The sequence below is a fragment of the Pseudoliparis swirei genome, chromosome 1 (genome assembly GCF_029220125.1).
Source record: "Pseudoliparis swirei isolate HS2019 ecotype Mariana Trench chromosome 1, NWPU_hadal_v1, whole genome shotgun sequence".
In the NCBI taxonomy this organism is placed as follows: Eukaryota; Metazoa; Chordata; class Actinopteri; order Perciformes; family Liparidae; genus Pseudoliparis; species Pseudoliparis swirei.
The window spans coordinates 5,164,825-5,189,479 of record NC_079388.1 but is presented as its reverse complement, the minus strand read 5'-3'; the positions used below and the strand labels follow the sequence as shown (position 1 = coordinate 5,189,479).

The 24,655-nt window shown below is 43.7% G+C and overlaps 3 protein-coding genes across 3 annotated transcripts; 2 read left to right on the top strand and 1 right to left on the bottom strand.

Annotated features, from left to right (window-relative positions):
• Positions 1-469: 469 nt before the first annotated feature.
• On the top strand, positions 470-12,352 carry cap1 (CAP, adenylate cyclase-associated protein 1 (yeast)). Its single transcript, XM_056425865.1, has 13 exons — positions 470-570; positions 5,982-6,086; positions 6,613-6,713; positions 7,031-7,108; positions 7,397-7,540; positions 8,114-8,199; positions 8,710-8,815; positions 9,267-9,447; positions 9,721-9,896; positions 9,990-10,113; positions 10,701-10,783; positions 10,919-11,062; positions 11,178-12,352. The coding sequence occupies exons 2-13, from the start codon at positions 5,984-5,986 to the stop codon at positions 11,259-11,261; spliced, it is 1,410 nt and encodes a 469-aa protein (XP_056281840.1). The 5' UTR covers positions 470-570; positions 5,982-5,983; the 3' UTR covers positions 11,262-12,352.
• A 196-nt stretch (positions 12,353-12,548) lies between these two features.
• Positions 12,549-18,752, bottom strand: ppt1 (palmitoyl-protein thioesterase 1 (ceroid-lipofuscinosis, neuronal 1, infantile)). The gene is made up of 10 exons (XM_056426115.1): positions 18,664-18,752; positions 17,057-17,179; positions 16,240-16,349; positions 14,812-14,939; positions 14,650-14,720; positions 14,357-14,459; positions 14,170-14,260; positions 13,457-13,555; positions 13,276-13,347; positions 12,549-13,036 (listed from the first exon to the last, which is right to left on the bottom strand). The coding sequence occupies exons 2-10, from the start codon at positions 17,169-17,171 to the stop codon at positions 12,914-12,916; spliced, it is 912 nt and encodes a 303-aa protein (XP_056282090.1). The 5' UTR covers positions 17,172-17,179; positions 18,664-18,752; the 3' UTR covers positions 12,549-12,913.
• A 52-nt stretch (positions 18,753-18,804) lies between these two features.
• Positions 18,805-23,958, top strand: rragcb (Ras-related GTP binding Cb). Its single transcript, XM_056425987.1, has 7 exons — positions 18,805-19,289; positions 20,598-20,801; positions 20,897-21,096; positions 21,527-21,641; positions 21,751-21,893; positions 21,995-22,143; positions 22,841-23,958. The coding sequence occupies exons 1-7, from the start codon at positions 19,110-19,112 to the stop codon at positions 22,981-22,983; spliced, it is 1,134 nt and encodes a 377-aa protein (XP_056281962.1). The 5' UTR covers positions 18,805-19,109; the 3' UTR covers positions 22,984-23,958.
• Positions 23,959-24,655: the final 697 nt, after the last annotated feature.

Below are 24,655 nucleotides of genomic sequence, written 5' to 3'. Positions count from 1 at the left end.
TAATCTAGTGCAGAATAAATAAATTGTTGGCATGAAGCACGCCATTTATTGCGCTTGATTGAAGGTCTGCACTGTGTGTGTGACTGTTTTTTAACATTGTTTATGTACACACACAAAAGATGAAACTAATTTGGATTTTAGACAGAAGCATCCTCAAACCAGTAGCCAGCATGTGCAACCATGATGCTCCCTCCAGTAAGTATGCCTGGAGATGGATATTCAGTATTTATGAGATTTATTTTCATCTTTTAGAGGCTCTGTTTTGTGTGTGTGTTCTTGTCAAAGGAAACCACAATGACACATCTATGTTTATCCTTCTGTCATAGCACGAGGAAGGAAAGCAGTTGACTTTTTTCTGCTCTTTCGAACAGAGCTGCCCTCTCGCACTCCTTATATGGGAAAGGAATTACTTGCGCGAACGAGGGTGGAAACGCGGCGCGGGGACAGCTGGGTAAATTCACCCACATACAGGAAGAAAAAGAAAAGACGAAGTCCAGTCTGCTCGACAAGCTCGCGAGCTGCTTCCACCGTGACACAAACGACCAAATCACTGCTCGACCACTTTAGCAGGTAAGTGTCGTGCAGTGGTCGCGATGTGGGGGAGTTAATGTTTTTTTTTCTTCTAAAGCGTGGAAATAATAAACAAATGGGGGAAAAAACGGCGCGCGCCGACGCTGCAGCGAACCATTCAGAAATAATGTATTTGGGTCGGTGTGATGCTAACACCGTGTTAGCCGAGGCGGCTGCGCTAAAAGCCGTTAAAATCAGTTACATGTGTGCGTCAGGTCCGTTAACTTCTTCTTTCTTTTGTTAAGAGGCTCGCAGACATGTGGACACTTCTCTTTCTTTCTTTCCTGCAGACTTACAATAGCTGATACAGGGAGGGGTGTGTGTATACGTGTGTGCGGTGGGGGGGGGGTAGTCCAGGAAATGCCGAAAGAACGGCATAAATAACTATACGAAATAACTCGTATATATCATGTATATAATACATGTGCAGGTTTAACTGACTGAGGCGGATGTCTTTGTCAATTAAACTGTCACGTTGTGTTCGGTCGTTCGGCTTTCCTCGTCGTCGCCGATGGTGTTGCGACACATTGTGTAAGTCGCGCAGGGTGGTTCCTCACCGAACAACCAACCGTCGAGAGCAAGATAGCGTTATTTAGGGGAAACGCGTGTTTACTCGAGCTGTCGGATTGTCTCCTTCGCAACAGGTTTGCTCTGTAGCTTGTGTTCACTGTGTGTCGGTTAGAAAGAGCAGAGAGGGGGGCAGAGGGGGGTTACACTTGCCCGAGGCACCGAATTCCACACAACACCCACCCGGCTCTGCTGCAGCTAGCTGGCTAACTTTAGCCGCGCTAGCCTCAAAGGCCGTCTGATTGGGAGCACCCAGTGATCGCATTACCATCGGCGGCTTTCTACGTCTTTTGTTGGAGCCCTGAGCCCCACGGGAGGGCTGTTTAGGGAAGGTTAGAGCTCACCAGCGTTTCTTTTGTCCCGTTTCTCTCTGGAAAAGTAGACATCAACTGTGTTATAAAATACTGCACCCACTCCCTCCTATATCCCTGAACGTCTGGCCCCCAGGCAGAGACGCCCTCACACAGGCCCGACCTGCATGCCGAGGGTGCTTCCTTCAGAACACTTTGTGCCATATGCCAACAAAATGTAGCTCTATACAGTTGACGGGGTATTTGTACATGTTGGAGGAAAACCAGCAAGAGCTATAATGCAGAATAAGTAAATGTTGCATATGCATCTCCGGGGCTCTACATGTGGGAAAGGATGAATTAAAATGTGTTATCTTATGCACTTGAGTTCTACTTTTAATAGGCTGCCTTACTTTCGTGCTCCTCTTCTGAAGTTGTCATCAAGCCCCAGTTGTGCCTCTTTTTTTAATAAATAGTGCTTTCATCTAAGATGAATGTTATGAAAGGCATGATTCCCTGGCTCGAGTCTTCGCTGTCGGTCCTCGCGTCTCTGGAAAGTTGTCGCAACTTTGTCGCCGGTGTAGTTTCCTCGACTGGCTGCACTTTGAAAATGTTATCCAGCTGAACTGGCTAAAGTGTGTTTAGTGTCCTCACAAACAGTTCATCGTACGCATATTGTTTGTCCACTTTTAGGTGCTTGTTGTTTTAACTCTCTCAGAGCGTACACCTTTAGGGGCCACGCCCTTCCTGTATTGCTTATGAGTCGTAACTCGGCACAGACGAGGCAATATAACCACACCTGCAGCTACACAGTTCATGCCGTTTATGCACATTTAGGTCACGGTTAGTAATGTTATGTATCCTGCTATGATTTAGTTTTGTCTCCACTCCTTGTGGAGAAGTTAATATTCAGCATTGACGGCATGAATGCGGAAGAAAAAGGGAAGTTGAGACATTTAAGGAACTGACTGACTTTGCTGGCCATCATGAGATATTTGGGCTTCGCTGCATCTCGTGCAGTCGCTCCAGTCAACGTGTTGGCGGGTAGGAAGAGAATGCCGTTCAAACGCCATTGAGATGGCGCCCGTTAGCGGCTTCAGGGCCGACGTAATCTGTGTCCCGCTTCAACCAGCGCAGCTTTAGGGCCCTTTACACCGCTCACAACCACATGGTTAACATTACAATATATCTGTAGAACATCAGTCAACGTAACGATATTCACCCGCCAGGGTAAACTGAACTTGATTTAATTGTAATAACGCCCTGCATTGTTCAAAATGTTTGTTACTAGTGTTATTTTAGTACCTGAGATATTTTAACTATACTTTTTGTTTATTACCTTCGCATTGAAAATGCAGACGGTTATGTTTTGATCGCCGTGTATTTATTTATTTGTATGCGTGTTATTCGCATAACAAAAAAAGTATTAAACCGAATCGCATGAAATTTGGTGGGATGATTGGTTATTATCCAGTGACCATTTGATTAGATTTTGGGATCGATCTGGTCAAAGGTCAAGGGCAAAGTCATGAAAAGGTCAACATCTTCTTGAATCGCATGAAAAATCTTCTTTTTACCATAGCACGGTCAATTTTTTTCCAATTGGCATGCAACTAATGCCAAAATGTTCATAATTCAATGCCCAATCTTGTGATATGTGAAGGTATGCGCTCTACCGAGTGCCCATTCTAGTTTTTAACTTATTTTAAGGGCGACTTTGTTTTTCTCCAAGAAACTTAATTGAATAGATTTCCAGTCGCATCCGAAGACCTCCGATCCGACAAGTAAACGCAAAACGCTTCCATTTAATGTTTTGATAGTGTTGCATGCTTTTTCTACGATAACATTTCGTCAAATGTACGTTAAGAAACCGTAAATACACAAAGTAAAATTTACATTAATAGCCGGAAGTATTTGATAGAGTATGCTGCCAAAAATGTTTACGTTTGATACCCGGCCCTATCTTTACCTTCGCATTGAAAATGCGGAAGGTTATGTTTTGATCACTGTGTATTTATTTATTTATGTATTTGTATGCGTGTTACTCGCATAACTCAAAGTATTAAACCGAATCGCATGACATTTGGTGGGATGATTGGTTATTATCCGGGGACCATTTGATTAGATTTTGGGATCGATCGGGTCAAAGGTCAAGGTCATGGAAAGGTCAACATCTAATTGAATCGCATGAAAAATCTTCTTTTTACCATAGCGCGGTCAATTTGTATCCAATTGGCATGCAACTAATGCCAAAATGTTCATAATTCAATGCCCAACCTTGTGATATGTGAAGGTATGCGCTCTACCGAGTGCCCATTCTAGTTATTTATGCACCCGTTGGCAACGACATCATCTTTCCTTCTCGTATTACAACCAAGAAATAGTCTCCAGCTTCGTTATCGATCACAGACAAACATCAGGTGCTCTTTCGGTCACTAGATACCTGCGGCGTTGGTCCGGTCCCTCCGGAGTGAAAGTGACCCCGTAGCGGCGGGTTCTCCGTGCGTCGGACTCGTTAGTGAGAGTGGTCCGCGTGCGTCAATTCACCGTCGGCCAGGTGTAAGCACCTGAGACGGGAGGCTCTGTCCCACCGGTGAAGGCGGCATATATGTCATGTTATCTTTCCTCATTAGGCGCGAGTGTGGGATTACGCTCGACTTGGATCCAGGGTGGTTCGTGCCCTCTGAGGGGCGACGGGGAGCAGATCGCATGTTGTGACTCATTTCCATGCTTTGTTTTTCACATGTTTGCCGTCTTTTCTTCGTTCTGCAAGCGCCTCCTCAGTTTGGACTTTAGCTGCCGGCCTCAATGCTTTTTTTCTCCCTTTATTTTATGATTGTGTTGAACATGCAAGCGTCTGCAGATGCCATCGTTGCGATAACAGGCCAGGACGGCACTCTGCAGCGACTCGTAATGATCGACATAACTCGGCAAGTCCTGACCTGCTTGCCGACGCACCCTTTCGCCTAAAAGTTGAATGTGACTCTTTTTCTGGTGTTTTTAGCCCAAAGGTTCTTACAGCGCCAACACTCTGCGACCAGGGCTCTGCAAAATAGCAAACTCACATGTTCTTATTCAAATATACACGATAGAAAAGCAGAGAGGAGACAATTCTACCACTTAAAACAATTTTTTCAATGAGTTATTGGATGTTTTTACATTTTCAGACGTCTCAAATTTAAGTCTGTAGATATCTGGTTTAAAAGGTGTGAAACCGACGCGGTTGCAAGAATCAGTCGAGAGAGCGATGACGTAAATCTAAAATTTCCATCAGCGGACGTATCTAACGGGAACATCGGTGTTTAGAGTGATCACCTTCGCATTGAAAATGCCGAAGGTGTATTTATTTATTTATTTGTATGCGTGTTATTCGCATAACTCAAAAAGTATTAAACCGAATTGCATGAAATTCGGTGGGATGTTTGGTTATTATCCGGGGACCATTTGATTAGATTTAGTGATCGATCGGGTCAAAGGTCAAGGTCATGAAAAGGTCAAAATCTTATTTTTACCATAGCACGGTCAATTTCTATCCAATTGGCATGCAACTAATGCCAACATGTTCATAATTCAATGCCCAATCTTGTGAGATGCGTAGGTATGCGCTCTACCACGAGCCTCGGAGGAGCCGAGCACGGCGGCGTTGTTATCCTACCAAAGTACCTCATTGTAGTATTCGCCGTTTACCTTTTTGTCCCAGAAGTAATTCAGTCCCCAAGTCGAGGACTACTGAGACGGAAAGTACCGCTGTGTTGATGATTTAAATATATACACTCGGACCAACACAAAGCATCTTGTGGGGTAAAGTACGACTGTAGCGGGTAACGATGCTGCTATTGCAAACAAATAAATGGGTTTGAACCAGTAAACCTTGTATCTCCTGCTTCATTACTCCTTACCTCACTGATCTGCATAGACAGCTGCAGGGTTCGTACGGTCATGGAAAACCTGGAAAGGTCATGGAATTTTAAAATGGTCATTTCCAGGCCTGGAAAAGTCATGGAAAAAACGTAAATCATAAAAGTTTGGGAAAAGTCATGGAAATGTGTTATAATCACGTGTTCATTTACGCCGAGTTTGAAATAATTAATGTGTTTTTTAAAGAAAGACGCTCAAAATATAAGCCGGCGTACGCTCTCAATATGCAAAATTATCTAAAATGTTCATGTTTATACCGAGATTTCAGTTTGGTCATGGACATTTGGTTAAAAGTCATGGAAATCCATCGTTCAAAATGTGTAAGAACCCTGCAGCTGTTTACACAACACGTATGATATAACATGTGTTCACTGGCAGCCTTGATCAATATATCGATGTAGTGAGTCTCTAAACTCGCCTGTTGCTCTCATTCAATCGTTCATCAAAACATGGGCCGACTCACGCCGTTTATTTCAACATGAAATCTATTTTTGGTTCAGTAAACATGCCAGTGAGCCGGGCATAGACGTCTACCGAAGGCAGAGTAGTAGTTTTTATTTTTCATGGATTATATATTTTTTACTATCCGACTACTTATTTTAATTCAGAGTATTAATTCCCCGACCTCCTTCACAGGTATGGCTGACTTGGCGGGTCTGGTGCAGCGGCTGGAGGTGGCGGTGGGTCGCCTGGAGTCCATGTCAGGACCCGGAGGCAGCGGTGGAGATTCTGCTGGGGGAGGTGAATATATCCACTGTCATCGTTGTGAGATTTATTCCACTTATTATGAATAAGATGTCTGAGTGAGATGTGATGGAGCATTAGTCCGAGAAATCAAGTATTTACGCTTAGAGACCAAAGCTGAGCCTTGAAAAGCTGAGCCTTGAAGGAGCTTGAATTTATTTATTTATTTGTATGCGTGTTATTCGCATAACTCAAAAAGTATTAAACCGAATCGCATGAAATTTGGTGGGATGATTGGTTATTATCCGGGGACCATTTGATTAGATGTTGGGATCGATCGGGTCAAAGGTCAAGGTCATGAAAAGGTCAAAATCTTCTTTTTACCATAGCACGGTCAATTTCTATCCAATTGGCATGCAACTAATGCCAAAATGTTCATAATTCAATGCCCAATCTTGTGATATGCGAAGGTATGCGCTCTACCGAGTGCCCGTTCAAGTTTTATTTATACATTTATGTTTTGTGGTCTTTCAATGCTTTTTTAAAATGCCTTCTTTAATGCGTTTGTGTTTCTTCTCTGTAGCTGTCTCAGCGTTCGTTGAGGCTTTTGACGAGATCGTCAACGGGCCCCTCGCTCAGTACGTCTCCCTCAGCCAGAAGATTGGGGACGACGTCAAGACGCATGTAAGCGGCAGTTTAAAAACCGAGTTTTTACATATTTACTACAAATAAACTTGTGAATTTCCCCTCTGTGTGACTAATAAATAATTATTTTATTTTATCATATTACACATATCTGAGATGACTGCTGGAGATATTCTCAGAGTAGCATTTACAACTTCGACAAAACTTGACGAAGTCTCTAATCTTGAATGCCGTTTGAATGTCCGTCATTCGTTTGTGTCTCTTACTTTGTTGGGTCAAACGGTCAAACGCATGACCCAAAGACGGCAGGACGACCGTGTGATCTGACTTTTTGAACCCTCTCTCGTCTCTTCCAGGCAGACATGATGAAGCAGGCGTTCTCCAGTCAGAGGCAACTCCTCATCGTCGCCTCGTCCTCCCAGAAGCCGTCTGACGTGAGTTAAATGCACTCTGTGATTGGGCGGTGGCGCGATTGTCGTTATTCACTAAACTACATAAATTAATTTCAACAATTTGAATAATTCATTCTGGTCCTCTCCCGTCTTTTAGCCTGCAGCTCCATCAGTCGTTTCTCTGTCATGTTGTTCCTCATTTCCTGCCAGAACCTCAATGGCCCTAAACAGTTTGATTGATCTCAGACTAAAAGAAAACTGTCTTCGCGAATCTAAAAAGATAGAAGAAGAGTGCAATGAGTTATAATCTTGAATCTCTTGCCCCGTCAGGCCGGCCTGGCGGCTCTCCTGCAGCCGGTGTCCAAAGCCATCCAGCAGGTGCAGGCGTTCCGCGAGCAGCACCGCATGTCGGCACAGTTCAACCACCTCTCGGCCGTGTCCGAGAGTGTGCCCGCCCTCGGATGGGTCGCCATGGTGAGACTGGGCATGGGGGGGGGGGGGGGGCTCTTTGACTCTGTCATCGCTGTCGGCTGAGCGACAGTTTGTTGGCTGAAACATGGCGGACCAGCAACAGAGCCTCACTGTCACAGTTGAGATGATTAACTCGGCGTTTTTTTATTCCTGTGAATAATTCAGTCAAATACACAAAATGAATGCATTCTTTCTTTGGAGTGCTGAATATATAATTCCAGCCAGCAGAGGCTTAGCTTAGCATAAAGTCTGTATACAGAGGTAAACATCAGCTCCCGACCCACAGCTACAGTGAACACGCTACATGTATGTATAATTCGGACTCGGAACAAAGCATAAAGGCAACTCTTTTGTTGGCTCCACAGAGCCGTCGTGTTGTTTCCCCTCGGTCCTCGCGCTCAGCCAACAGAAAGCTGGAGCTTCACATTTAACGTGCAGACTTCTGTTCAGTTTTCTTCTGTGGAGTTTAGTTTTTTTATTTGTGAGCTCTAGCTGTTTCTCGAAATTGTATTTCCTAAAAGGTCAAACAATTCAATCTCAGTTTTGTGTTTACCTTTTTTTTTTATTGTGTCCCAGGCTCCTAAACCGTGCCCCTATGTTAAAGAGATGCAGGACGCTGCCATGTTCTACACCAACCGTGTGCTCAAGGAATTCAAGGAAAAGTAAGTAAAGCTACATTAAGATGGCCACGCATTCATTTGAAATGACCTCCTTCTGCCATTTCTTCTTCTTCTTCATGTGACATTAAATTGGTCAGATTAACTTTCATATGCAGCCAAGCGACATGCTCCGCCATCTAGCCTCCAGGCTCGTTTGTGAAGTCCAGTTCCACAGAGTCAGCGCTACCACGTGACGCGCTGACGCCAGACTTCCTGTTTTCTGATCTGAAATCAAAGCTCTTGTGTCGAGGAGCAGAGTTCAAGTTAGTCGAGTTGGAACGTAGAAGTAATGAGACTAAAATCCACCAGTTTAGACTGAGCCTTGACACAGAAACAGTTTATTCAAATGTCAGTGACTCAAATTCTGTAAAATACTAGTGTGTGTATCTCTGTGTGTGTGTGTGTGTGTGTATGTGTGTGTCTCTCTCTCTCTCGGTGAAAAGGACCAAGATAATACCTTAGATTATGAAATAAATAAAAATGGTGACACTTGAGTTGCCCGTCTCCTCTCAGGGATAAGACCCATCTGGACTGGGTGCAGTCCTACGTCTCCATCTGGACTGAGCTGCAAAACTACATCAAAAAGCACCACATCACCGGGCTGGCCTGGAGCAAGAGCGTGAGTCTCATAACTCCTGTGAAGAGAAACCGTTAACACAAAGTTTAAACAACGAGACCGTATCCATCAAGCCACTGACGGCGAAGTGGAAGAGTAACCTTTAAAGAGCTGCTCTGAAGCGCTCGGGGGATTAATCGCATGTTCTTGGCAAGAACAGCCAGATGACCCTTATTTAAGTCCCGCCCCTCTTCGCTCTGTTCTCCAGTAAGAGTTGAGCAAGCGAGTCCGACCCTCGGTCAACGTTCCTCTTCTACTTCGATGTGTTAAGTCTGTTCAACGGTAGCGTTGCCATGGAAGTCGCCTCCGGGATCTATTTATAAGTCGCATAACCATTAATGGCACGTCTTCTTGTTTCCGAGGGGAACGAGTGAAGAATGTTTTTCCTGATTTCAATAATATGTGGTTATGATTTCTTTTAATTGCTACTCGTTGGACGTTCTGTCCGCCTCAGGGTCCAGTAGCGTCGGCCTCTGCAGCTCCCCCCCCGCCTCCTGCTGGATGTCCTCCCCCACCTCCCCCCGGACCACCTCCTCCCGCCATGGACCTGAGTGCATCGTCTGGCGGCGGCGACGCCGAGGACAACCGCAACGCGTTGTTCGCCGCCATCAACAAGGGAGGGAACATCACCAGCGGTAGGTGACGAGTCACTTTTCTATCTGATGCACCAGGTTTGAGTTCAATCTTCAACAAATCCGCTAGAAGTTCTGTTGAGTATTTTCAGTGGAGATGGAGGTAATATATTTCCTTTTTAATTTTAGTGACATAAAAATTTAAATTGAACTGAAATGCTCTTCGCGACCGCGCGGCTCGGAAACCCAATACTACCGCTCGGCTCATAACCGAGGATTTGGAGACGTGTTTTCGGACTAACTTGATGCGGCTCCTTCTCCTCTTGACCTGCTCAGGCCTGAAGCACGTGAGCGACGACGAGAAGACCCACAAGAACCCGACGCTGAGGAGCACGACCACTCCAGTACGCACCGGGCCAAAACCGTTCGCCTCCCCCACTCCCCGACCCGCTGCGCCGGCCGCCACCAAACTGGCCCCCGTGTTCGAGCTGGACGGGAAGAAATGGAAAGTGGTACGTTGTCGGTTCACTCGTACTTAAAATGAACGAATCGATGGATTGGTGTGTTTATGAATTACCTTTTTTTTCTCTTCTTGCCGTCTGCAGGAGAACCAAGAAGATGCTCAGAACCTGGTGATCGAAAATACTCAGCTGAAACAAGTGGTCTATGCTTACAAGTGTAACAAATCCACCCTGACCGTCAAGGACAAACTCAACTCCATCATCATCGGTAAGAACAAAACCGGATGTCGGATGTTTCGCTCGACCTCACCGGTCCAACTCTGCTGAGGTTTTGGATAAAGTTCTGAAGTTGCGTCCCTCTAGATTTCTATGCAGTTTTTTATTCGTCAGTTCACTTACCAGGTCATCCAGGGATGTCTGTACATCCATTGGCTGACTGCATATCTTTGATGGTGCCAATTTCTAAAAAAATCCAGTTGTAGCCAATGGCAGATCTTCCAAAACCTTCAACTTGATACCACAAAATATTCCCCAAATGGAAATAATACCAAAATATAGATATTTTCTGTCATACAGAATATCTTTTTTAAATATGTTAATCTGCAGGTAAATGAATTCTTTGTGAACATATATAAAAGTAAATTTCTCAATATTGTCTAATTATTAATGATATGAACAGTATAATAAAAAAACAACGGACCAATTACACATCTTTGAATAGCTTTGTTTCTTCATAATCATTTGTCACCTTATCCCAAAAATTGTCAAATGAAAGTTTTGCATTGTTAAAAAGTCGACTTGATATTTCTTTGGCCAGTTCTGACCTCTAGATCTGCGTTTGTTTCTCTCCATCAGACAACTGTAAGAAGGTGGGCCTGGTGTTCGACGACGTCGTCGGCATCGTTGAAATCATCAACTGCAGAGATGTCAAAATCCAGGTGTGTTGTGGAGTATTGAGTTCATCTTATTATTTCTTTGCTGCACCTTGACGCTGTCTCTTCACGGGCGCCCTGCTGTGTATTCATGGAGTCCTGCAGGAGAGCACTGACCCCCTGTGTCCTCCGTGTGTCCAGGTCCTGGGGAAGGTGCCCACGATCTCCATCAACAAGACCGACGGCTGCCAAGTCTACCTGAGCAAAGACTCCCTGAGCTGCGAGATCGTCAGCGCCAAGAGCTCCGAGATGAACGTCCTGGTGCCCGGCGAAGACGGAGAGTTTGTGAGTGTCCTTCGGGACGAATGATTGAAAGGATGTCCGGAGCTCTGTTTGTCTCCCCGTGTCCTGGATGTGGCGTCTCACACGTGGGTTCACACCTTCTCTCCCGTCTCTTTAGACGGAGCTTCCTGTTCCTGAGCAGTTCAAGACCGTCTGGGACGGCAAGAAGCTCGTTACCTCGTCAACGGAGGATGCCGGATAGACGCTGGCGGCCTATGAAATGGCTCCCTCGTCCCCCCCGTCCTCGATACCACCCCCACACCCTTATTTTGCAAACGCTTTCCCTCGACTCATCGATTGCCCCCCCCCCTCCCCTCCAGCCCACTCTCACACTGTAGCCTTGAGATTTCATCCTCATGCGTTATACTCCCTTCTTATCAGCCAATCACAGCTTAAGCTGTCCCCTTCCATCAGCCAATGAGAGGACTGCTCACTTTTTATCTGGAGCTAAATCCTCCAGCCAATTAGCAGGGAGCGGCTTGGCATTCAAATTGTTTTCTTTCTTCCTGTGAGCCAGAGAGCACTTTTTAAAAAAAACATTCATGAGTTTCGCCATTAGCCGGGATGCTCTGGATAATGCTAAGCTAAATATAACACGCATAGGCATATTGATTCCTCCGCAAGCCAATCAGGCGCTCCTATCTGGATGCTTCGGGCTATCGGTTCTCCTCTTCCTCTTCAGGGGGTGCCGGTGGGTTTCTGTTCTATGGCACCCATATCACCTCCGCTGATGTTAACTATAATAATAACATTCGCAGTGGATAATACTATGAATGAGTCATCACTCTGAGCACATAGGAGTAAAAACAAGCTGCGTGCACATAATGAAACTCCATCGAGATGACGTTGGAACAGTTAGAATAGGAAGCTGATCATTCCGTGTGCTTTCTCTTTAACCCGCACATAGGACATTCCAGAGTATAAAAAAAAACATTCCATATAAAAGGCATTTAAGAAAATGTTAGCGGCAAAAAGCTGTCGCTCCGTGGGGGAGAGAGAGAGAGACTGAAGGCCAGAATCACGGTTAAAAGCTTCACCTCCGTCTCTATATAGTGAAGATCTGCTGTAATCATCTCTATCGACATTACAAATTACTGAATAGTTTTAAAATATTAGCCGTCGACGTCTTTCCACTCGCTCACGGAGCCTCTCCGGTGATCTTCAGCGCTTGAGGTTTTTGGCTGAACTTTCTTTTGTCTCTTTCTTTTTACCTCTTACATTTTTTTGGGGTCCAAAAATCAAGAATTATGCTCATTAGTACTGGAGACATCATTAAATAATGTTGCAATAAAGTGTGTTTGTCTTTATTGGATTCAAATGTGATATGTGAAGAGGCATATAAGTGATTTATATTAGAAGTAAATGTATTTTAAACGTCTGAATTCAACGTGTGTGACCTCCAGACCTCGTGCAGTAGAAAGACGAGTGTTAGCAATGCAGTGAAACTATAATACTAATGGCTGCCATTGCAAAATGACAACACGCTACAAGTGATTCAATTCAGTTTATTTTTTATAGCCCAATATCACAAATTGGCCTCAGAGGGCTTTACAGTCTCCACATACAACATCCCTGACCTTTGACCTCAGATCAGGAAAAGCTCCCTTAGAAATAGAAGGGGGAAAAAGTGAAGAAACCGTAAGGAGCGCAACAGAGGAGGATCCCTCTCCAGGATGGACAGAACAAAAGATGAAATAAGTATGACAGCATGAATAATTCAAAGTATGGACCTAGTGATCAGTGCAAAAGGAATAAATGTGCTTTCTGCAGCCCTGTGCAGGTTATTGAGCTTTTCTATTCTTGACATTGTGTTGCACCTGAAGCCAAATGGTTTAAGTCTTTTTCCTTTGAGTGTTAGTGCAGATAAGGCAGCAGGTTGGCGTTGAACCACTCTCTGGTGAACTGCAGGTGGTCTCCTTCGCTTGACAGGAACTCCAGCTTTCCGTCCAAGTCCATCTCTGCCAGGCCGAGGCGGTCCTGCATGTATGAGACGACCAATTAAAACCACGTGTACAATAGTTAAACTAGCCCCAACGTTAAAGACATGTACACATTAATGCATATAAATCTATTACTCTAATGAGTACTGTTGCTTTTTCGTACTTTAAAGTAGTTTGACCTGCATTACTTTTCCACTATTGCTCCTATGATAGAAGTGAAGGATGCTTCCTCACACTGTCGGCTGCATGTATTTCATCATCAATAAACAGCGTTACCTCTTTGTAGAGCGCGCTCTCCTGGAGCGTTTCAGTCTCTTTGGCCTGGCCGCGTTTCAGGAAGCCGAACCACTGCAGCAACAAAAAGAGTCATGACGGTCGGCTTGTGATGGAGCCGTCTTATATTCAGTGAAACGGTCCTGTAGAGTAGATCATTTAGTGTGTGTGTGCGCGTGTGTACCTCTGTATCAACGGGATCCACGACCGTGTCCTGCAGGAACTTGACCATGACAAACTTTTCCAGCAGCTGAAGATTCTTCCTGTACGTCTCATTTACGACCTGTAATACAAAATAAATTAAAAAGTAAAATATTACTTAAATATATAAATCCATGTAAATATAAGTCTATATTTATATATATTTATTTATATATATAAATCTATATTCATATAAATGTATATACTATATATATATTTATATGTATATATATATAAATCTATATTCATAATACATATTTGTATATATATATTTATATATGTATATTTTATATGTATTTAATATTTATATATATATATACATACCCAAAATACAAAGGATGAACCTGAAAATGAGCACGGTATGTCCCCTTTAAATAACCCACAAAAAAAGTCAATTAATTTAACATGCCCTTATTTGGTCAAACTACTACTGGAATTCATTAGCTAATTGTGATTGTGATGCTTTGCAATTAGTCTTGAGTCCAAATTATTTAATTCTACACCAATCTATGCCCAATGAGTTCCCTCTGCTACTCGTTTGGCATCAGCTACTTCTCTTCCAATTAGTGCTGCTTGACTTTATTTCTTGGGGGGGATTCACTGATCACTTGTCCCTGATCGGGGCCCTTATAGTGGGATCTCCTGTCTTCCCAGTCGGGTCCAGTTGTATCTCTCTGGAGTCAACAGCCTACTGACCCTCTCCTGGTTGATGTCGGCCAGGAAGAGGCTGTGCTTCTTGTACAGGTCGTCGTTTAAGGGGTCGTGCCAGTACTGGGCCTGCACCAAGCTGAGGGCCACACACACACACACACACACACCAACATCAGGCCCACGAAACACATCGGCTAGATAACGGGAGAGAGAGAGAGGAGGAGAGACGCACTGTTTCTGAACTATGTCGGTGTAGGCGCCGCTGTTCAGAGCTTTGCGTATTGCGTCACAGATGCGGGAGCTCTCTCCGGGACACCTGGGCAGCCCGTACACTCCTGAGGATTTAAAAAAAAAAAAAAATAACACACACACACACACAGTATTTGAAGATGAAAAATCTTTAAAAACTAATCACAAGAAATACAGTTTGATTTTTTTTTCAAAAGACGATGAAGGAGCATGTCATCCAGTGAAATACTGAAGGCTCATTGATGCGTTTTTTAATCGGTTTTCCCCTGAACGCACCTTGGTGCTGGCCCCCGACGGAGATCAGGTTTTTCATTGGTGGAGAGGGACAGCGCTGAGCCACGGCTCTCCTGCGTGAGGGGGGCGGGGCGAGAGGAAGCAGGTAGAATCAACGCGTGCGTCCTCTGGTCCAGAGGAGCTCACCGTGTCGCGGTCACGTACAGGAACTGCGCGCCCTGGGAGAAGCCCATGGCGTGGTACCCGGCCTTCAACTCGGGGTCCCGGGCCAGCTGGCTGCACACCGCGGACACCTGCTCATTCACGTCCATGAAGAAGCTATTCTCCATGTCCTGTCACAACGGGAACAAACATGAGAAGCTCGAAGCGCGTGACGGACCGATTCGAGGAAGTCAAAAAGAGCGCGCGCGCCCCGGGGGAGGAGGAGGAGAGCCGGGGAGGAGGAGGAGAGCCGGGGAGGTGAGGTCGCAGGCGGCGTGGATCAAAGCAGAGTCGCGCTCTGAATATTTAACTGAAATGACACAGTTGGAGTTGTAGAAGAGCGACTGCTCCTCCTGATGTAAGAGTCCGCACACGTCACGTGGACGTTTCAATCAACGGTTATGGTTCACGCGCAACGCCGTGCAACATGCGTGGCACTGTGTGTGTGTGTGTGTGTGTGTGTGTGTGTGTGTGCGCGTGCGTGCGTGAGTGAAAGAGAGGAGAATGGCAGGAAGCGAATTGATGTATCTTTTAAAGTAATGAAACTGTTTTTTGTTTAGTTGCCTTTCCGCTCGAGACATTACACACACACACAAACATATGGATGGTGCATACATATATACACTCCCATTCAAAAGTTTGGGGTCACTTAGAAAGTCCTTCTTTTTCAAAGTAAAACACTATTTTTTTAATGAAGATAACATTAAATTAATCATAAGTACTCTCTCTACATAGTTAATGTGGTAAATGGCTATTCTCTGGTGTTTAATGAAGTCTCTACAGAGGTGTATAGAGGCCCATCTCCAGTGTTCTAATGGTACATAGTGTTATCGCCTTAGAAGACTAACGGAGGGGTAGAAAACCCTTTTAACGTGAGCGCAGCTGAAAACAGTTATTCTGCTGAGAGAAGCTATAAAACTGGCCTTCCTTTGAGCCACAAGAAGAACAACATTAATATTTACAATTAAAAACATTATTTATAACGTTGTCAATGTCTCGACTATATTTTATATTCATTTTGCAATTAATTTGATAAATAAAAGTGAGTTTTCATGGAAAACACAAGATTATCTGGGTGACCCCAAACTTTTGACATTACAAGTTAAATGCGCAGAACAGATATAATATAAAAGGTCTATGTAGGATTTAAGATTCATTGCAATAATTGAAATTATTTAACAATGTATTCACGAAATGATTCAAACAAATGTATTATTCCCTTTGTTTATTTGATGTTGTTGTCGACCCTGACAGAGAATATCACGTGCTCTATATTTCACATGGAGGTTCAATTCCTGTGTTCACTGAGTGTTGATGAAGCTTTGCTTGTGTGTTGAAAAGTTCAAATAAAAATCCCATTTTGGCATTAAGAATTAACGATAGGACACAAAGATAACGGTTACCCTTCAGAAGCGGTAAATGTACGAGTACCTGGGCGACATTCTTCCCGATCATCAGCGAGAGCACGTACACGCCAGAGATCTCCTCCTCGATCATCTTCTTTATGGACCCCATGCTGAGCGGGTTACAACAGCTGTCGCCTGGTGGACACGCCGACATTTACTCCTGTTATCATTTCAACCATTTCGCTAAACTTGACTAACTCAGAGCTCCACTTGTGTCCAAAAATACACAAAACGTACATCAAATGAGCCACGCTGTTTTTTAAATATATATATATAGGCATGACCAAAATACAAAGGATGAACCTGAAAATGAGCACGATGACGAGTCATACCCACGTCTCCCTGTTTCTTATTTTAGTCCAACATACACCTTTCTGCTGTCGTCATAAGAGCGTTAATCAGACTCCTAAATGCACTCTGTATTCCTGTTTGAATAATTGTTTGTGTTTTGTCTGTTCATTGGATGTATTGACGGAAATAAAACCAATAGACCAACAGCAGTCTTATCAAAGGAGGACGTGCATGAACAAAGGCTCCTTTTCCCTGAAATTTATGGCTGACGTCAACATTTCTCAATGTATAAAATACAGACACCATGTTGTTGAAGAAGAGAATGTGCTTTGGTTTAGTTTTTTCACTTCCCCATGTGATGGCTGTATTTTCTACATGTATGCAATTACAATGAGCATCCTCCCACTACAAGTGTAACGTGTGTGTTATAGAGTGCAGAAAATGTCATCGCAGTTAAACAATGTTAAACGGGTGAAATAGATATTCGTAGTCTTCATAAATGGGTTTGTTCATATTTTTCATTCGATCGAAGAGGAAGTGTACTGGCTCACCCATCCCATGCCACAGCACCAGTGGTACGGTCCCATTGTTGGAGATATGAACTGGGCTGCCAGCAGCCAGCAGCACCGGACCAGCCAGGAGGAAACACAGGAGGGCCGCCGCCATCTTGGATCCTGAAACAAACACACGGGGGTCAAAGTGTGCTTTTGTTTTATCAAGACACGACTCTGCAAGAGTTAAACAACGTGAGCCATCACAGATTAACTAAATCTATTTTCAATTTAAAAATAAAGTTCAATTTAAACATGTATACAGATTATCTTTAATTTTATAAAATATCTCAAGTCATGCATTAAATTCTATTTAGGAAATATAACTATAGATACAGACAACCACTAAGTACCATTATTACCTTCGCATTGAAAATGCCGGAAGGTTATGTTTTGATCGCCGTGTATTTATTTATTTATTTATTTGTATGCGTGTTATTCGCAAAACTCACAAAGTATTGAACCGAATCTCATGAAATTTGGTGGGATGATTGTTTATTATCCGGGGACCAGTTGATTAGATTTTGGGATCGATCGGGTCAAAGGTCAAGGTCAAAGGTCATGAACAGGTCAAAATGTTCTTGAATCGCATGAAATTTGGTGGGATGATTGGTTATTATCCGGGGACCATTTGATTAGATTTTGGGATCAATCGGGTCAAAGGTCAAGGTCAAACTCTTTTTTTACCATAGCACGATACATTTTTGTCCAATTGGCATGCAACTAATGCCAAAATGTTCATAATTCAATGCCCAATCTTGTGATATGCGAAGGTATGCGCTCTACCGAGTGCCCGTTCTAGTTTAATAAATGTATCAGTGTGGTGCACATGGTTAACTTCATATGACAGTGCTGTAAACAGTGCTGCTATTAATCTCACAATGTATCTTCCCCTGGAAAATGCATATGCTCTGCTGTAGTTTTATTTATATTCTTACTTTAGTTATTTATTATTAATATACAGCTTTAATTATTTAATTATGTCTATTCATCTGTCTTGCAACAACTGAATTCCTCATTATTCCTCCCATTAAATGATCATATCAATCACTATTCAATCAAAATATATGTGTGCTGATTTTAGTTCAATGAGTCATTCTTTTAATAAAGCATTTAATATAAAAATAGTATTGTGTGTGCAGTTTTTGTCCACCTTGTTCCTTGTATTTGTCTCTGCCTGCCCTAATAATATAGATATAAAAAATATAAAGTTGCATCACTACAATAACAATGGCAGTCAGCAGGCGCTGCTTCTGAAACAGTCACGTGAGAGAAAACAGACACTAAACTGAATCACTTCCGCTTCATTCGTCATCGTGACTGCATGAGGCAAAACAACAAGGTTGACAAAAATAAGACCCTCAAATAGTTTGAAGACAAAGATCACCGAGTCACGAGGACGTGAGCTCGAGCACGCAGACTAACGTTCACCAATCCAGGAGGGGGACATGAAAGGAATTAATAACTTCGCAAAACATGCAGTCTCATATTCGTGCTCTGGATAATGTTAAAATCAAAATAATATTAATACATTAGGTTCATTTAGTCTAATTTATGTTAAATACAGCATACCGATAACGTTGAATGCCCCAAAAACAACCACTCACTGTTTGTGTTCTTCCGGCTTCTGTTTCGTTGGGCGGTCGGTCACGTGACTGCGCTTTGAGCCGACAGCCAATCAGATTCAAGAGGCGGGCACGTCTGTCTTGGGACTCGCCTTGTTGTATCAGCTAACTGGCTAATCCCGTGTGTTCGCCGGTCTGAAGTAATACCTTCACGACATTGTGGTTACTTAACCTCTCGGTATCTTTGATCTCGAACCCCGTGAGGACACGTCGCGGCGTCACGTGACCCTTTAACATGTTAACACCACGCCTACAGCTGCGAGCTAAGTAGCTAGCCATGCTAGCTCCTGGTGGAAAGAAACAACATTCCTGCGGGGGGTATTTAGACACTTAAAAGAGAAGTAAACAACAACAACAACCCGGAAGACTTTACCGGTGAGTGTGACTACGTTACAGAGACAAAGCGGGTCCGGTAGTTAAAGGGCAGGATGTCAATCGAGTACGAGGAGCCCGCGTTAGCAGAGAGTTACGATGCCGAGGGGTCGTTTCCTAAAAGTTTCGGCTACGGGGTGGAGGAGTCCGACATGGAGGAGAGCTCAGCGTCAGCGGACAAGCCGAGGATCCTGCTGATGGGACTGCGACGCAGCGGGAAGTCTTCTATCCAGAAGGTAAGCTGCCTAAAACACGCGGACAGCAGAAGGATGTGCATGAACACAGTGTCCAGCTGTGTGTTCACGAGCCTGCCTTTTACATCCTGTCTGTGATGTGAGTGATTGTGTGAGAGTAATATGCAAAACGAGCTTTTTAATTTTGTAATGTCTATGAAGATTCACAGATCCAGTTATCCAACTACACAACATGCCATTTAGAGAATGAAAAACACATCTTTTGCGACTATATCTGGATTAAAACACAGATTTGCACTTAAATGGCTCTTACTTATGGTACTTTTGTAGTTCGACTATGTTGAGGAAATGTTACTTTCTGTATTCTTGTTCTTAGTTTGTACTCTGGGTTGAATGCACTTATTGTAAGTCGCTTTGGATAAAAGTGTCTGCTAAATGACATGTGATGTAATGAAATGCTCAGAGGTTTCTTCCTGTTGAGACTCCGCCCACTGTTGAGACTCCGCCCACTCCTCCTCCCCACCGCCATCTGCCTGATGGATCGTGGAGGTCTCCATCGTGGAATATGCCTACTATGAACTATTCATACACTCTGTCATATTCATTGAATGTATTTTAACTCAACATCTGTCCTTCTGTACACATTACATCTATTGCATCTGTCCATCCTAGGAGAGGGATCCTCCTCTGTTGCTCTCCTGAAGGTTTCTTCCCTTTTCTTCCCACTGAAGGGTTATTTGGGAGTTTTTCCTGGTCCGATGTGAGGTTTTGGGGCAGGGATGTCTATGTGTACAGATTGTAAAGCACTCCGAGACAAATTTGTAATTTGTGAAATTGGGCTATACAAATAAACTGAATTGAATTGAATTAATATTTTGATCTGCCCTCATTGATAAAACACTTTTTATTTTGTCCCGATGAAATTCCAATGCCACTAAAACCACGAAGACAGGGAAATAGAATCAACACCTTTTCCTGCGGGGCTGTTCCATAAGTGTTGATCAGCAGCCGCTGTCAACGTGTCTCTTTCCAGTTCCTACATGAAACTGCTCACCACACGGTCTGCGGATTATTTTCAGGAGCCACGTCATGATTTCTAGAACGAGGCGTTGCATAATTGTGCCACATAGTCCCGTTGCATTCGAGAGAAGGCTGACATCAATATGGTTGACGTCTCCCAACACTCTGCAATTCATAAAAACAATCTAGATTAATAAGTGGCGCAACAAGTGGGAGGATACTTGTTGTTTTTATTTTGGGAGAACTCTCCCGTTAAAGGAGACACATATGGGCGTGGGGTGAGGTGTGTGACTATAACGGTGACAATAATCCTCCCGCTCCTCTGACCAGGTGGTTTTCCACAAGATGTCCCCCAATGAAACGCTGTTTCTCGAGAGCACCAACAAAATCTACAAGGACGACATCTCCAGCACCTCCTTCGTCAACTTCCAGATCTGGGACTTTCCCGGCCAGGTGGACTTCTTCGACCCCTCCTTCGACAGCGAGATGATCTTCAACGGGACCGGCGCTTTGATCTTTGTCATCGACGCTCAGGTAGGATGACACCGGTTGGACCTCAAGAAGACGACTGTGGTCTAATCGCTACCCGTGTGAGACGAATGAACGCGGGACTTTTCCCTTCTCGCTAGGACGACTACGTCGAGGCCCTCGGCCGGTTACACCTCACCGTGTCCAGAGCCTACAGGGTGAATCCAGACATCAACTTCGAGGTGTTCATCCATAAAGTCGACGGTCTGTCCGACGACCACAAGATCGAGACGCAGAGAGACGTCCACCAGAGAGCCAACGACGACCTGGCGGACGCCGGCCTGGAGAAGCTCCACCTCAGGTGAGCCTCTTGCACGTCTGCACAGGTCGGATGCTTGAGCTGCGGACACTCAGGCCGACCTCACTGCCTCTTTTAGACGCATTAAAGTTATTTAATGCTGTGTTTAATGATCTGAATATCTTATCGGGGAACCTGTTTAAAGCTGCACTCATCTATGTTTTGTAATGTTAATTGTCTGTGAAAACTGTGACATGAAAGATCTCTTTGTTATTATCGCTCAGTCCTCGGGTTTCCTTCACTTTGTCGGAGCAACTTTTTTAAAAACGAGTTGACACAACTTTCAGATGAACCCCAATATGTTATAACAGCTGCATACAAAACAAGCTGTTTATCCAGGTTGTTTTTAGTCTCCTTTATTCTTTAGGAAATCTATAGTGGTGTCTTTTTTGCGGTGTCCTAACTCTCCTCCCCTGCCCCCCCCCCCTCTCAGCTTCTACCTAACCAGCATCTACGACCACTCCATCTTCGAGGCCTTCAGCAAAGTCGTCCAGAAGCTCATTCCTCAGTTGCCGACGTTGGAGAACCTTCTGAACCTTTTCATATCGGTACGTTAACCACGCTAAATAAATAGTCTCTAACGTGTCCTTTTTTTATTCTTTTGGGTACCGACTCTCTCTCTTCTTTTTTTACCGTCTCTTCGGGTGTTTTCCGCAGCACTCCGGCATCGAGAAAGCCTTCCTGTTCGACGTGGTCAGCAAGATCTACATCGCCACCGACAGCTCCCCCGTGGACATGCAGTCCTACGAACTCTGCTGCGACATGATCGACGTCGTCATCGACGTGTCCTGCATCTACGGGTGAGGCGGATCGCGTCGGCTCGAAAAGCGCCGGCGGGCATCGCGTCCTCTTTAGTCGGTGAGGCTTAACGGCACCGCTCGGTCTTCTTCTCCTCCGGCAGGCTGATGGAGGACGGCGTCGGCTGCGCCTACGACAAGGAGTCCATGGCCATCATCAAGCTCAACAACACCACGGTGCTCTATCTGAAGGAGGTCACGAAGTTCCTCGCTCTCGTGTGCATCCTCAGAGAGGAGAGCTTTGAGAGAAAAGGTGAGTGGGTTTCATGAACGGGGGAGTTGGCACCAGTGCACCGGGGGTTTGATGCCGCGGGACGTCCTGAATGTGGGATTGAAATCCTCTGATGCTCTGAATCGATGAACCAAATGCTCTGAACAAAGAAGAAAGGATTGTGGTATCGCAGGATTTTAATAAACCTACCTGCTCGTCCGTCTGCACGTTTTGGGGGCTTCGGAGGGGCGCTCAGTGTCGATGACTCGGCAACTTTCACGCTAGATTTAGCATTTACAAACTCCAGCTCACTCTCTCTGCTCCTTTTTCCAACGTCACCAACTTTTAATTTCAATAGTCGACATCAGTGTTGTTATTAACACGCAATTAATGCTTTGTTTTGTTTTTTCAAGTTATTTTATGCCGCTATATAATTTGTACTTTTTACTTCAATACAATTATTGCACAGTTACAGTTGCTAATTACTGCAATTTGTGACTTTTTTTTAAAACAAAGCACTTTATTTTATAAAAGATATGCAGCATTATTATAGATTAACTACAACAGTGGACCGCCAATTACACATTTATGTCGATATCAAACTCTCCTCTCTTTGTTTTGCCGGTTTTCGTGTGGACGGGGATCTTTACAGTACGATGCTGGAGATGAGGGAGTTTATTTCCTCACGTTTTGGCGGGTTTAAATGACTTTAAATGACTCCTCTGTCCTCCTCCTGCAGGTCTGATAGAGTATAACTTCCACTGTTTCCGAAAAGCCATCCACGAAGTGTTTGAGGTTGGCACCCCGCAACAAGACGCCCGCTTCTCCAGAAGCAACCCGATGGGCCTAAAGTACGGCGCACTGAATGGAAGCGCTGTCTGAGGAGATCACATGGAAAACACACACACACACACACACACACACACACACAGACACGCGCCTCCTGTCAAACACACTTTGCCTGACCGCAACTGAATGTAAATCAGTTTCAACTGATAAGCTTACGCCAAAAAAACAAAAACTAGTGGTTCCTTCTTTCTGCACATGTATTGGTATTGAAATGTCAGCTGTGTTTACCTTATTGGCCAGTTACTCCTGTGCACTCTGCACATTTTTATATATATATATATATGCGTAAGAGTCTTCTGATCCAGTTTAAGCACTCGTCGTCAATACGAACAAAAGCTCCCGAGACTTAAGCTCTGAACTGAATTTCCACAAACTCAAATGCACAGTGTGACCGTCTGTCACGTTCCTGCTCATTAAGCGTTGAAATGTGGCTCTGATGGCCGGTACGAGAGAGGAAAGCACAGTGTTTGTTCCACTGTGTGTTTTCTGTTGATAATGAATCATGTGACCAGCAGCCGGGGCTCTGCTCAGGATCCCCGTCAGACCAGTACCGTGCCAGCTCCACCATTAGAGCCTCGGTTTAATAACAGCGCGCGGGTCTTAATGGAGTCTGGACATAAACGATGACGCACGCCGCTGGACTCTTTGCGTTGCTCGTGACGACCGCTTTGACCAAATTCACTCCGCAGAGATTCATTTTTTTTGGTTTTTTTTTTTGGGTACAGATCTTGAATAATATTTCCGAGATTTGTAATTATTGTACATAATTCTTTAATAAAATATCTTTCTTATTTTTCGGAATTACAGTTATTGATTTATTTAGCTCATAATTAATTTCTCGCACCTTTTTTTTTTTTACGAATGTATCGGATTTGAGAGGGAAAGAAAAGACATTGTATATTTTGATATGTGTGTATCCTTGGTCAGAAATATGAGAAACGGGAGTTAAATATTAACTGTTTTATTATTGCTGCTTTATTTCTGCCAATTAAAATGTATTAAGCATGAGATCATTTAATAATATTTCTTTATTTAGTGAATGTATCTAATATATGTGTGTGATACAAATAATTGAGAAACTAAAGAGATTTTCAATTACTTAAATATGAGGAAATGTGTCTCATAATTATTACAGTTGGGCTCAATGTCTCAGAATTTTGAGTTTCTTAACCCTTGTGTTGCCTTCGGGTCAATTTGACCCGAATCAATATTACACCCTTGTGTCGCCTTAGGATTAATTTGACCCCATTCAATGTTTAATGTCGGTGTTCTTTCGGTAGTCAACAAACAAACATAAAGTGCCTCACACTTAAACTTGGAAAACAATATTAATTCTAATAATTTTCTGGAGATTTTAATTGCTGGCGTCAAATTGAACCCAAAGGGTAAAATATGTTAGTAAATATAAAGGTAACAGGAGGGTGAAACATTGAATCGGGTCAAAATGACCCGAAGGCGACAGGAGGGTTAAATATTTAATCGGGTCAAAATGACCCTAAGGCGACAGGAGGGTTAAATGCATGAGATATACAATTATATATGTGAGGCACTATCTCACAATTATGAGGTACAAAATAATGTAAACAATGATAGTTTATTATAAGGCTCCTGGGTAATAATTACAAAAGCATTATCTGAGACGAGGTAATAAAAGTCCATCACTTATTACAATGAAGCAAACCCATCTGATAATTATAGAATTTCC

Bases quoted from the DNA above. Each gene is read 5' to 3' on its own strand.
- cap1 (XM_056425865.1), top strand. From the start codon at position 5,984: ATGGCTGACTTGGCGGGTCTGGTGCAGCGGCTGGAGGTGGCGGTGGGT. The intron at 6,714-7,030 runs GTAAGCGGCAGT...CGTCTCTTCCAG, and splicing joins GGGACGACGTCAAGACGCAT to GCAGACATGATGAAGCAGGC. The intron at 7,109-7,396 runs GTGAGTTAAATG...TTGCCCCGTCAG, and splicing joins CCTCCCAGAAGCCGTCTGAC to GCCGGCCTGGCGGCTCTCCT.
- ppt1 (XM_056426115.1), bottom strand. From the start codon at position 17,171: ATGGCGGCGGCCCTCCTGTGTTTCCTCCTGGCTGGTCCGGTGCTGCTG. The intron at 14,460-14,649 runs GTGCGTTCAGGG...TTAAATCCTCAG, and splicing joins CGTCGGGGGCCAGCACCAAG to GAGTGTACGGGCTGCCCAGG. The intron at 14,261-14,356 runs GTGCGTCTCTCC...TGTGGCCCTCAG, and splicing joins ACCGACATAGTTCAGAAACA to CTTGGTGCAGGCCCAGTACT.
- rragcb (XM_056425987.1), top strand. From the start codon at position 19,110: ATGTCAATCGAGTACGAGGAGCCCGCGTTAGCAGAGAGTTACGATGCC. The intron at 19,290-20,597 runs GTAAGCTGCCTA...TCCTCTGACCAG, and splicing joins GGAAGTCTTCTATCCAGAAG to GTGGTTTTCCACAAGATGTC. The intron at 21,894-21,994 runs GTGAGGCGGATC...CTCCTCCGGCAG, and splicing joins GACGTGTCCTGCATCTACGG to GCTGATGGAGGACGGCGTCG.